This window comes from Micropterus salmoides, unplaced genomic scaffold (assembly GCF_014851395.1).
Source record: "Micropterus salmoides isolate LMB-PRFRI ecotype aquatic unplaced genomic scaffold, ASM1485139v1 Ms_hic_scaffold_12, whole genome shotgun sequence".
Lineage (NCBI taxonomy): Eukaryota > Metazoa > Chordata > Actinopteri > Centrarchiformes > Centrarchidae > Micropterus > Micropterus salmoides.
The window spans coordinates 5,267,126-5,281,324 of record NW_024040263.1 but is presented as its reverse complement, the minus strand read 5'-3'; the positions used below and the strand labels follow the sequence as shown (position 1 = coordinate 5,281,324).

The following is a 14,199-nucleotide window of genomic DNA, read 5'->3' as shown; positions in this document are numbered from 1 at the left end:
GGAAATCTCGAGTGTGTTCGACCAGCATTGTGTTACATAAGTCGTCTGGAGCAGAGTACCTAAAGTGTGTTACGTTTCTGTTTGCATGACAGTGTATTTGCATGGCTCCCCACTGTATTTTAATGCCATTTGACTGTCAGCCATGCTGTGCTCAGTCAGGACATGCGTGTGAGCAGTGACTTCATCACAGTGTTTATTTTTGTGTGCCTTTTCATTTGACTTCAACTCTAATATGGTTTGGTCCCCTGTCCTATATATGATCCTCTGTCCTCTCCTTCAATGGTTTACAAAATGATTTGAGTCAGTTTTCACAATAGAATTTCAAAGTGCAAAAAGCACTCAATAAATGTAGGCTCAAATACAATGTGATACTCTTTTAAAGTAAGAGTCAACCAAAAGTAAAAACAATATACAGAAATAGATTTGCGAAGTGGGAGAAGCCACAGATTACGGAAGTTTCTTTTACCACTGTAAATTTTCCATTTAGGTTATTTCTTTTAACGTCATGCTGAATGTTCCTCAAAATAGAAACACAGGAGTCTCCTGGATAATTTAATGGTAGTATAGATGTATGTTCTGGGCAACAGTTTTAACTATTTCAACCTTGTTGCTGAGAAATCCTTTTTTGTTTAGTTTATTTGTCCATTTGGATTGTAAATGTCTCCAAATACTACAATGTCCATGAGTCTTAGCAACTGAAATGCATGTCATACTTAAAAGTATAAAAAGTAATTGCATAAAAACAAATGTTTATTTTGAGTGTAAATTCAGTATCTTAGTATACTTATACAGAAAATATAAAATATCTAAAAACAAACAAAAACAAAAAAACTGATCTAACCTGCAGAATGTTTTATCAAGTATCTGTTCATTTTAAACCTTTAGCTTCAGTTAGCTGTTAGCAACACGCACAAGACATTTTTTGTCTCACTCTGTTTTTATGAACCTTTTGAGTTTTTATAAAAGAACCAGAAATACTTGTTCATCTTCTGTATTAATGATTCAGCTGAGATTGTTTCATGTCCATCCAAGCCTTGGAAGTCACCTAAGATTTTCTATGCAGAAAGTGAACAGGAGTAAAAGTCCCATCATAAACAATCTAGTTTGTGTTGTATGCTTAACTTTGGCTTGAACACTTAAATCTTCTATCCTTTCTTACATGGGCTCACAAATGCTTTATGTCAGTTTTCACAAAGTGCAGAATTAATTATGAAGCAATCCATAAATTTGGTCTATATATATAAAATACTACACAGCATGAAACTATTAGATGGCAACAAATTAGTTTTCATGCTATTATAGTTTGCAGAAATACTGTTTCTTATAATGTAATCTTATAATTACTGTTACAGCGACCATGATTTAACATACTTTTACATACTTTTGGTATAGTTTATTCATATATGAGTGTCTCTACATGTAATTAGACATGATTGAGAATACATGTTGAACTGTGAATGTCATGTGCTGTAAGGAGCAATGCAATGCCCACATGTATAGTAGAGGGAGTGATGTTTTTCATTTTACTTATATTGTCCGTAACATTGTCATTGTCAGTATTTTTGGTTTGTTTTGCCTGTTAATAAAGTCAAGCCTGACAGGGACTCTGTGAGTAAAAGTTGGATTTATTACTTTTGTAAACACAGGAGAGCGAGCATTAAGTGAGCACCTGTGCTATTTATCATTGAACTTAATTGAAACAAACTGTTTGTCTTCTAGGTCCAACCGCTCCATTGTTGAAGACATACGACAAGGAGAAGGAAAGATTTATGGAGCAGAGCTGCTCAAAGACTTGCTGAAGCTCCTGCCTGACGCAGAGGAGGTTTGTGTTTTTGAATGTCTGTGTGGCTTTTAGCAAATTATGAATTGGTACAATGTTTTTGAATTAAAAACCAAAACTGACGATAAAAGACAGCTGAATGTAGATAGAAAACAATAAAGCCTGCTGAGCTTCCTCTTTCTCTATTTTCCCAACAGATCAAGAAATTTAAGGCTTTTAAAGGAGACCCAGACAAGCTGACACTGGTCGATTCCTTTATGTACCTCTTGATCCAGGTGCCTTGGTAAGTAGCTTTCAATCGTGTGTACATAGTGTAGTTTCGGTCCAAGAGAAATGTGATGTTGTTTGACAGTCAATGAAAGAAGAAAGGTTTTGCACCATTGTTGTCATTTTGTGAGGACAGATTTGGATTTTGTGGGGACTTTCCAGCAAACTTGTACTGTGTTGTATGTGTATTTACTTTTCTGGGACAGTGCACATGAATTAACATTTTAAAATATAGCAGAGCTAGAAACGACTGAGTCATAGATATCTGCAGTCTCTTCCCAAAGTGTTGTTTTTTTTTTGCAAGAACACTGGGTGAAAACACTGAAGTAGTATTAGTGTAACAGAGATGGTGAAATCAGCTCCCACTGCTACTCAGCCTAAGATAAATATATATCAAGTTATGTTCTACATTTTTAAATGAAAATGATGTTTGGGCTTCTCTGCAGAACCTTAACTTGTCCTTTAAAAGAAGTCTGTCAACTCCTTTTCTCATTTCCTCACAGCCTACAGAATGACATCCATCAGATTTAACATCTGTCTTTTTTGTCTCTGACAGGTTTGAGGTTCGGATCGAGACCATGGTCCTCCACGAAGAGTTCTTCCCTTCCTGTGCTGTAATGAGCCACGAGATCGATGTCGTCCGCGTCGCCACTAAAGGTAATAACACACAGGCTCTTCTACCTTCTCACACACACACACATAGTTGTATGTGCTCAGACAGGTGACCCAGATATTCGAGCTGTCAGCGGTGCTGAACAAAAAGTAGGAATGTGTCACCTGAGACCAGAGATGCTCACAAGTCTTTGAGCTAGAGTCCAAGTCAAGTCTCAAGTCCCAGACTCTTAAACCCAGTGTAACGTTAACTAAATAAAACTGTAACGTTACATGGTCAAAGCTTACAGAGCACAACCATGTCAGCCTAATGTAGGCTACGATGCGTCTACAATTAATGACAGCTTATTAAATACTGTAAGTCAACACACCCCGCAGACTCAGAACCAGTGTAACATTAACTAAATAAAACTGTAACGTTGCATGATTAATAAACCTGTTTTTCACATAAAGAGCTCAACCATGTAATGTGCAATGAATTTAATGACAGCTTATAAACTACTGTAAGTCAACACACCACCAGACTCTCAAAACAATAAACTGTAACCTGTTTTTCACAGAGCACAACCATGTAATGTGCAGTGCAGTCTATAACAGCTTAAACTCCTGAAAGTCAACACACCACCAGACTCTCAAACCAGTATAATGCTAACTAAATAAAACTGTAACTTTACATGATCAACAATGAACCTGTAGCCTGTTTTTCACTTACAGAGCACAACCATGTAATGTGCAATGCAATCAATGACAGCTTATTAACTACTGTAAGTCAACACACCACCAGACTCTCAAACCAGTGTAGGCCTAATGTTAACTAAATAAAACTGTAACGTTACATGATTAACAATGGACCTGTAACCTGTTTGCAGCCAACGGTAATAATTAACATGATGGCAGCCAGCGGGGCGTAAATAATTACGTTAATCGACCACCACAAGTTTGGCCAGACAATAAACACTCAATCTTCTTTTCGTAACGAACGACAGTCAGACCCATGTTAACATGTTAACATTATTAGCAATAAACACAAAGTACAACTAAGGCTGATGGCAATTGTCAAGGTATTTGTTTTGGACCCATTGATTCACCAAAGTTGTTACAAATTATCATGGGGGCAACATGAATATCTGTACCATTTTTTATGGCAGTTCATCTGATAGTTGTATTTCAGTCAGGCCGACCAACATCCATCCTTAGAGCCACGCCCCCAATTTGTAATTTACAGTAAAATAACAAGTTTACGCACACACAGAGCACATAAACCAAATATGTATTTTTTTTCTGGCTAGTTAGCATGCTAATTTAAGTAGATATCTCTGCAGCACAATACATAGGCGTTGTTGACATTACATCAGAGCTGTACATCATTACATTCTGATCATATTAGTTAATTTTTTGAATATTTTAAACTAAAATTCTGGCCAAATCTTCCACATTGTACCTTTACTACAGGATCGTGACCTTTTCTCTGCATTGCAGAGCTATCCGTTAAACACTGCAGGTGACAAATAAGCAGAACTTATAATGACACCATTTAATGAAACCTTTAAACAATATTTAACATTTACCCTTACTGTTAAAGGACTCAAAATGACTGTTAAAGGACTAAATAAACTTCCTATGAATTTGGAGTCGGCTGTCATTATTACTGCTGAAAGTTGCTCTCTGTGGTGGTGGTAAATGAAAGTAAAGTAGTGCGTAATGTGCTGCTGCTGTTGATTCTCTAATTGAGTTCATATTGATCTCGTCCTATAGAGCTGATGAACTGCGAGGAGCTTCATGCCATTCTGCATCTGGTGCTACAGGCCGGAAACATCATGAACGCTGTAAGTCTTAAAAGTTACTATATGTTCTATTCATACATTACTTTTGTTTTCCTATCTGTCTGATTTAAAGGACTATACTTGCTTTAGGTTATATATTTTTGAAAAATCTCATGAAAACACAATAACATCAAATGTGATTGTTTGTCTCTGAATACTTTCTGACTTCCCTACTCTGTGGCACACTACCCCAAGCCCATTCATTCCTACCGAGGTCATAAATCTTTTTAAATGCATCATAAATACATAGTTACATACAAGTGATTTCCTTTACCAGCTGGGCACTACAGTTTTTGCAGTTGTTACTCTGACAGGAGTAAATTGTGCATTTGGTAGAGACTTACCATTGGCCTAACATAAAGACTGCAAACACAGGGAAAAGGCTAGTCTGACTTCGTCCAAAGGTAAAAGAATATCTGCCTACCGGCGTCTCTAAACCTCCCTAATTAACATCAACGTTTGTTGATTTGGTTGAAGTGCTGGTTGGACAATTTTTCTAACTTTAGACAGAGACATGTTTGCTGTTTTCTCCTGCTTCCAGTCTTCATGTTAAATTAATCTAATTGGCTACCTGCTCTAGCTTCAAACTTAGCATACATAAAGAATGGTATCAAACCTCTTATATAACTTCTGGCAAGAAAGCAAATAAGCATATTTCTTATAATGTCGACCTACTCCTTTCATAAATTTTGGATCCCTATAGAGGTCTATGGCACAGAGGAATACAATGTATCAGGCTTTGGCGACATAAGCTATACTTACTCTTCTCATGGGATTTGTTGTTAACAAGACAAATATAAAACATCACCAGGCTTATCCTTGAACATATTGATAATGTTTGTGAGATCTTTAATTAGTTCCTCTTTGGTTCTCAGGGTGGGTACGCAGGCAACGCTGTTGGGTTCAAGCTGTCATCCCTCCTCTCACTGGCTGACACCAAGGCCAACAAGCCAGGGATGAACTTGCTGCACTTTGTCGCCATGGTAAGCGAAGGCTTCAATTATACAATTTATGCACATGATGCCATTAAGACCTGTACTTATGGAATCCAATACAACACAGCAAGATGAGGCTTGAAATGAATGTTGAAATCTTCACACGGCTACTGTTTGTTGCAAGGTTACAGATGCACTAAATCAAACCTCAACTGTAATAATAATAATAATAATCAATAGGTTCTCTTGTGTTTTTGGAGCCATGAATGTGTAAAATAGGCACTGTTTTCACCTATTAAGAGGTTACAGTACTGAATGTGTACTGTATCTATGAGATATACTGAATTGTAATTCAATTAAATTCTAATTGTAAAAGTAATGTACTGTACTATGGAAACTGTTTTGGAGATGTTACTCAGGTATCTATAGAACCATTTTGTCCCATTAATATTTCATATTTCTACATCTGTGGTATCTCCTGATTATTACAGTCAAATTACACAAAAATGTGTGAAATCAAAATAAAGTGGGACACACATTTCAGTCCAACATGCAAAAAGAGACAGTCATTTGTCAGCCACAAATAATTAGTTTTATATAAATCTTTCACAGCAGTGGTGCTTGACTAAACAGCGTCCAAATACTAAGACTGCAGGAGGGCAGGTGGACAGCAGATGGTGACAGGAAACAGAAAAGACCCAACAAAGGCTGGCCAAGCACTTACGTAACCTAACAAAGAGCAGTCCTCCTCACTGCAATGATGCCACTTTATCATGTATAGTAACAAACATTTGGATGTAAAATGTGTGATCCACACAGGAGGCAAAGAAAAAAGACGAGAAGCTACTCAGGTTTCCAGAGAAACTTCATAATCTCCAGAGCGCATCCAGGTAATCTTGTTCATTTTGTACCCGCTCTGTGGAATAATTTGTCAATGCACTTGTATCTTGACTGTGAAGTTAAGAATGATTTTATCAAGCAGGCTGGAACATTTAGTTTTCCATAATAACCTCTCTTTAATGTTTTTACGCACAGTGGCCTCTGACAAACTAGTAAAAAATACATTTTAAAGAGGTGGTATTATGCTTTTTGGCTTTTTCCCTCTCCTTTATTGAGTTATATACTTTTTTTGAGCATGTAATAGGTTTGCAAAGTGAAAAAAAACTTTATGGATGAAAAATACATTTGTTACAGATTAATAACTTACCACTGTGAAACTCTTGCTCCAGTCTATGTTGCCAAGCTGGTAGGCAACATGTACAGCTGAACCGAAGTCCTGTCTACCAGCTTCTCACTGAACTGCCCCTCTCTGCTTCTGATTGGCTAGTAGTCCTTAACTAGGTACTACACATGTGCAACTCCCAACAAAGATAATTTAGAGACAAGATGTATCACTACACAGCTAAAACAAAGCCTTCACACACAGAGTGAAAAGAGGAGCTGTAGCAATGTGCAGGATGACAAAAAATATGGTGTTTTTTGAAAATTAAACCATGTAAATCTGTTCTGGTACAACCCCTAAATAGGATTTTGAAAATGAGCATAATACCACCTCTTTAAGTATGTAGTTCTTTTCAGTTTTATTTCTGTGTCCTGTAATTGACCAAAAGGGTGAATTTGATCAAAACTCAGCCAGCCTCATTATGCAAGCTGACATCTACCTTGTGCGGTACTTTAAGAGTAATTTTCAGAACGCAGTGTGTTGCTGGTGGCTGTCAGGCTCTGTCAGCTTCACAAGGTCATCTCTTTATGGAGTCAGTGCAGCTCCTTACGCTCCAAGATTACTCGTCCCTCCCTCTCTCCCTCAGGATATGTGAATGCATTTCACATAGCAGTCCTATCTTCACCTTTAATGGAGAACAGTCTGACTGTGTATTCAGCAAAATGCTGTCAGATATCGTCATGCTAAGTAGTGTCAGTCAGTGATGTGATTAGGTATGTAATCACCAAAATGGTCTCTAAGCACATTTCCCTGATCTGAATCTTTCTACTATAATGTCTTCATGTAGAATCTCAGTGGAAAACATCGAGTTGGAGTATTCCTCTTTATATGTACGGATTAAATCCCTGGAGGAGAAGGTTCAAGGAGACCAAGAGCTACTGCAGCAGCTGGAGCCCTTTCTGCAGGTGAAGCAGCAGCAGTAGTTATGTAATACATTATATGCACAGCCACACATACAAAAAGTTGGATCCAGGCCACTGTACATTTCTGGCACTGCTGACGCTAGCGCTGTAGAAAGTGACATCCATAAAAGTGTTTAACATTTTATAAATAAAGAAGGTGTGTGCCTGATGTCTCAGAGTTCAGCAGAGAAGCTTCAGGACCTGAAGAGGCGCAGGCTGGATCTGCGTAAAGAGGGGAACGCTCTGATCGATTTCTTGTGTGAAGACAAGGACACCTTTAAGCTGGACGAGTGCTTCCGCATCTTTCAAGACTTCTGCATCAAGTTCAAGAAAGCTGTCAAGGTCGGCTTTAGTGAATGGATATTTGGTTTAATACAGCTTTTCATAGTTTTTGGCCCCATGGGTAATAATAACATTGTTCTCACATAGTTGTTTGCTGTGGTCTGGGAACACATCGCTGAAAAGACCTGGACAAGAAACACAATGAGACAATTAGACAGGTTGTAAAGAAAACCCCACTTTAGCCAACTTTATTTGGGGTTCTTTGTAAAATTATTATCCAAACTGTTCAACTTCAACTTCAACTTTCAACTTCTGCTTTAACTTTATTGTCTCCAGCGGGAAAATGGTCTCTCCAGCCAGGTAAAGCACAGAACACAGAATGACATCCTGATCCAGCGTTGGCTTAACATACCTCCAACATAGCATACCTCATTTTCTTGTGCAATGAGAGATTTTTACCAAAATTTCTTGTGCGCTCACTGTAGGTTTTAATTTCAAATTATATATAATCATTATATAATCATAGCTCGTGTTTCTTGGCCACTCAGATGTTGTGTAGTGATGCTATTCTCAGATCTTGCCATTACGCCACATGTACAACTTCACTCATTGTCGAATTAATGGAGACAGGAAGTAATTTATTCCAATGGGACATTGTTGGTCTAGTGCTCCCGTTGGATTAGCCAAACATTCTAAGCTTCCGTCCACATTATTGTGGCAGTTCTGTCCAATTCTGTCAAGCTGCTGTGTATCTTGGAGTAGGGATTGCACCCACAAAGCAGTCTGCTACAATAGGAGAGCAAGTTTTGCAGGTTCTGTTACTTTGATGAATATAATGATATGATTCCCAAAACTACAAAAGTAAGACCCATTTTGAAATACTGGGGCAATATCACTTAAGATGAGTGAATTTAGAGGTAAAAAGATGCATGTTCATTTCTTCTAGTCTGATTTGATCTTACCATCGTCCTGCCTGCGTCTTAACATTCTCCACCTTCCTTTTACTCTCAGGACAACGTGGACCGTGAGTTGAAGGAAGCTGCCAGACAGCGTCGTCTGAGGGAGTTGGAGGAAAAGCGTTTTGCTTGGTCGGGTACAGATAAGAGTGGTGTATTTGGTCGGAGCAGCAGCGAGAACGATGTAGAGATGCTCACTAAAGAAGGCCTGCTGGACTTTTTCCAGCAGAGGGCTCAGAGTCCACACAGCCCGCTGGGACGCTCAGCCAGCGCCCGCCGCCATCGCCACACCATGACCTCCATAGCAGACCGAGAACTCCAAGGATACCTGGAGCTATTTGGGGGCACTGGGGATCCCGCTGACTATTCTAAGTTTAACAGCCTACCTCGGTCGGGCCGCGCTTTGCAGCGCAGGACAACCCCCTGGATCTTAGCCCAGGATGACAACCGTGAGCTGGGCTGCGACAGACAGGTAACGTCTCCACATGCAGAAACTGAGCCTGTGAGTCCGCTGGCCAGGTTTTCCTCCTCTGGCTTAAATGATAAAGACCCCTACAACAACAATAATTACTCATCTGTGTCAGAAGGCAGCGTTCTGCCTCGGTCCTTGTGTGTCTTTAAGAAGCCCTTCCATCTTCCCGACCCAACAGTTAGCGGCCACTTGAATGTTTGTGTTGAGACGCACACTTTAGTTAGAGGTCCTCAAGCTTTTGACCTACCTAGTCCAAATAATAACAGTAATCATATGCACTTTGTCAACAAGGGGGATGTTGTGGTGACAGATTTGGAAAAGGAGAGACAGTCACCTCCCTTAAGTCTGGACTTCCTCCTGGATGATAACGTTTTTGAAAGAGGAGCAGATCCCAAGGCAGCCTGGGAAGGGAAAATAGATCCTCTCCCACAGGTTCGGGTCTCTCCTGAGAGAGAGAAAGAAGAGGAGGACAACAGTACATTTTCATCAACAACCTGTGATACACCCCTCCCACTAGATACCTCTGTATCCAATAAGAAACCAGTGTTTTATATACTTGACTGCACAGAAACAGACTGCTCTGTCACTTTGGATTACTCAGAGGTTGAAAGCTCGTCTCTAACGAAGGAGGGACTTTATTTCACAGCTGACTGTAGCAAAGATCAGGAGAGCCAACAAGATCCAAGCTCTCTATCCTCTAATTTGGAGTCTCCCAACGACCAGTCTGTTTCAACCAATGAGCTTTCAGCGACAAAATCTATGGACACAGCCTCCATGACTCCGTCTGCTTCCAAAGAAGAGTGGGACACGGACAGCTGTGACACCGCTGAGGGAAAACAAGGTGTAAAAGATGCACCGAGAAGCAGTAAAAAAACTGTGCATACAAAGGGCAAAGCTAACAAAGCGACTAAGTGCATTGGAGGTCGCGGTGTGCGAATGCTGACCAGCAACGAGAGCCAGGGTATGCGGAAGGTTGTGCCCATTAGCAAGCTTACAAGGACAGGTAGCAACAAGAGAGCAGAGAGACCTTTGGCGCATGACAGTGGAGAATCACGCCGGCCTCATCGTGACCAGAGCACCCCAGCGAGAGGAAGGAGTGAGAAGACCGCAAAACCTCCTCGTCACTCCAGTCTGCCTCCTGATGAGGCAAAAGCTTCAAGGGGTGGTAGCCTCACAGGTGGCTTTTCGAGATGGGCACGCGATTCAACACCCAGAAAGGCTTCCATCCACAAGCCGAGCGCCAAACCCCTAAGGAACATCCCCAAGCCAGTTCCTGAGGAGAAGATGTGCCGCTCCACCATGAGAGCCCTGGCACAGGCCCAAGCTCAGGCTCAGGCTGGAGCTTGCTCTGAGAACAGCAGCTCTCACACACTGAGCACAAAAAACACCTCAGATGTCCCCAACTTTGCCCGCAACACCGTAGCTTCATGTTCCAGGACCAAGAAGGAGCTGGTACCCCCATCCATCCCCTCAGTCCCTTCCGTCCCCACCACCCCGTCTCGCAGCCCCTCTCTTGTAAGTCGACGTACCTCGGTGAAGCAGAATAGGTTGCCACCCACAGTTCACGCTAACGAGGAGCGGCCCAAGGGGACAAACCTGCGACGAGTGCAAAGTGTGAAAGCGGCCAGTCGCAGCGCCTACCGCAGCGAGACTCCCACACTGCCTACGAAGCATGAAGATATCCGTAAGACTGGTAGCTTTTCTGAAAAGTCTGTCCAGTCTAGAGACTCTGTGACGACAAGCAGAAGTGCTAAACCAACCTGGAAATAAATATAAACATAGCTAGTGTAGAAAGAGAGACTTTCTCCCTCAGTTTGATGTAAATTGATATTCACTCTTCTTTTCCATCTACAGTGCAGATGTATCCTCTCATATCATGCAAAAGACTGGAGTAAGAAAAAATTTCAGCTATTTCACCTTATAGGGTTCCTCCAATAGCTGACTCTGTATCAGGTTTATGAATTGCAAAGTGCAAGATGCAATGAACTGGTTTCACGTGTTCCTATTTTGATCGTACAAAAAAGCTATTGTTTTCGCAACTTCCTTTTTATCAAAGGGGGGTATAAACTAAAATGACAAATGGCAAATTGCTGTTTTACACAGGAGCCTCTTTGCCTGCTTAGCTGTCTATATACTGTATATGCTAGTGTATGTGATTATGTTGATGTTGAACACTACTGGCTATATAATGCTGCTAATTAGCTCCGACAATTTGAGACTGAGTTCATATGTTTCATTCAGGGTTACAAGATTTGTTGTATCTTAACTTGCTGCTGTTAATGGTGTCTTAGGGGTTTGCATCCTCCTGTAGAGTATCGCTCTGTTTGCTTATTGGTTTCTTTGCTTGATACCTCAGAAAGATCGCTGTGGCCTTTTACCAGCAGAGAAAGTAGAATATGTTAATTTGGTTCTGCATGATAAAGATGTAGACAGTACCTGATAAACTGGTTTGAACTGCAGTGTCACTTTTTACAAATCCCTGGTATATTAATATTACTACAACATATAAAGTCACAGATTATAAGCCACAACTGTGGTACTTGTATGTGTCAGTAGTTTGTAACTGTGTTAGAACTCCTCCATAATATCATGGAGTAGATGTGCACTTAGGAAGTTTTCTGTATACTGTAGGCTAATACATGATCAATGTAAATGCTTTGAAACAAAAGCATTGAACGCGCCTAAAACAACACTGAAATGATCATCAGTCATGTGATTGTTTTGTCACACTGGTCTAATTTTTCTACTGTGAATGTAGTCATCTGATTTTTTCTCTAGGCCTGCACTTTTCAAGATTAAATTACAAAAATTGCCCTAACTGGTCATCATTCAGCCTTGCCCCAGATTGTGCCTTTCATGCATTACCGTTACATTTAAGTCACAGAAATAAGCATCTGTTATTCCAAAAAATAATTACACAGTGATCTTTGAAAAACCCAGAAGGTTGTTTAACAACACTTAGCCTACTGCTGTTTTGATGGTATTTGCAGAATCCTCAAAGATTTTTCTAATCATGTGGAGGATAAAAATATTACACTGGACAATAAAAAGTTCCCCAAATTGCGACTGTGAGCCAGAAATGGAATATGTCCTTGCTCATTTTCTATCATTATTTTGTATAGAAACATCAAATACATTGTAACATCATATAAGACATATATCATTTTTGGCTACCACCTTTGTTTTGTTTCTTAAAATATTCTGCTCCATGGTAATACCATATATGCAGTCCATTTACAATAAAAAAATTGTGATTTTAAACCCTGTTCTCAAGTTGCACCAATGTTTCGTAATCCAAAGATAGTAGCTGGTAATTACAAATTTCCCTGCTCAGTTTGTACAATGTGAAACAAAAAAGTTTTATCAGTTATATTTGGCCATATTTATCTTACATTGGATTGTTTTTGTCATACGAAACGAGCACTGACTAATATTATTTCCAGCTACCTGGACAGGAAATATACCAGCATCTTAAGTGATGGGTCAAAAATCTTTTCCGTCATGTAGCCGATGGAAACGTTATTCATCCAAAGAGTCTTTGAGGATTCTTGAAATACCTTAAGAACACCTGTGTGACTTTTCAAAGATCACAAATTATTAAGATTATTTTGTGTAAATAGATGTTAAGCTCCATGACTCGACTATAATGGTAACATGTGAGAGGCACAAACTGGGGCTACATTCAGCCCTGTTGACCATTTCACACCACTTGCCTTTTAACCTGCAGTGTGCCATTGCCTTGATGGCAGCAACACTCACAACAGTGCATTGCCTTAAAGCTTAATGTAGCCGATCCATCATCAGTATAAACTCCCTGATTGTAAAAGGAGAGTAGAAACTTTTCCTGCGTTCCATCACACTGAACCGAAACAGTGACTCCGCTAGATTCACTTTGTAAATAATGTAAAGACATAGTATTTTTCTGACTCAGTATGTTTACATAGCATTAAAAAATGAAGGGTAAAAGAGTGACGTTTGTGAGCTCACGTATATTTTAAAATGGTCAGATGTTGATTCCTGACTTACAGTGTGTTGACATGCTGTGGGTGTCTTCCTTTTCCTTGTAATGCAAATGAAGTTGATTAACCAATGGCACAAAAGGCCCAGTGTGACATGCCACTGTGTGTGTGTGTGTGTGGTGTGGCCTGCAAGTGTCAAGTAAAGTAATGGACGGCTGCGACTAACGATTACTTTCATTATTGATCAGTCTGACGTATATGTTCTTGGTTAATCATTGGAACCCAAAGATATTCACTTCACAATCATTGCATAAAAAATTACAACATTATTTGATTGTTAAAATTGTTGCTTGTTATTTCATTGCTGACTGATAAATGAATTAATCAGCTAATTAAGCTCTAAATTAATGACTTTACTTTTGAAATTAGTATATATCCAGGAATGCTCCAGCTCATGAAATTTCACTGCCTAAAATAAAGTTATCTTTGATTTGAGTGTGAAAATTCACTATTGAAAGCTCTGGGAAAAGCTAGTAAGTGGACCTTGAGTTAAGATTGTCAAACCCATTCAAGATATTTTATAGTATAGAAGGAAGTATATCCTCGAATCCTTGAAATCACAAAGATTGTTGAAATTAATGTACTCTAACAGTTTGTAACTTGAAAATGACAACTTCAAACCTAAGAAAAATGCATTTTTAGCATACGTAACACTAAATTTGTCACTGGGTTTGTAGAAAAATGTCTCCCTACAAGGTTTAATTGTAGAATCTGTTTACATTTGGATTGGATTCTGGATTGGGTTGTTAAAAAACCTTGACACAATTCATATGATACGTCCCAATCTTCTGATGCTGTCTGTCCTTAGAGTCCTCCTTTGTGTATCCCACAATGCCCCCTGCTGCCCTCTTTTTAACAGCCCAGAGTATAACAATGGATGCCCTTTACATTACATCTGACTGGCTTACAGCGGTAGAGTTGCTGTGGAA

General features: G+C 39.6%; 1 protein-coding gene across 1 annotated transcript in view; it reads left to right on the top strand.

The window, feature by feature from the left end:
- fhdc1 (FH2 domain containing 1) overlaps positions 1–11,342 on the top strand; it is a 31,128-nt gene extending 19,786 nt beyond the window's left edge. The window contains exons 4-12 of the mRNA XM_038713004.1: positions 1,720–1,822; positions 1,978–2,063; positions 2,604–2,704; positions 4,415–4,485; positions 5,358–5,465; positions 6,237–6,307; positions 7,427–7,544; positions 7,719–7,883; positions 8,835–11,342. Of these exons, the coding sequence (XP_038568932.1) occupies positions 1,720–1,822; positions 1,978–2,063; positions 2,604–2,704; positions 4,415–4,485; positions 5,358–5,465; positions 6,237–6,307; positions 7,427–7,544; positions 7,719–7,883; positions 8,835–11,021 (3,010 nt within the window). The 3' untranslated portion in view covers positions 11,022–11,342. The remainder of the gene's footprint in view (positions 1–1,719; positions 1,823–1,977; positions 2,064–2,603; positions 2,705–4,414; positions 4,486–5,357; positions 5,466–6,236; positions 6,308–7,426; positions 7,545–7,718; positions 7,884–8,834) is intronic.
- The last annotated feature ends 2,857 nt before the right edge of the window (positions 11,343–14,199 follow it).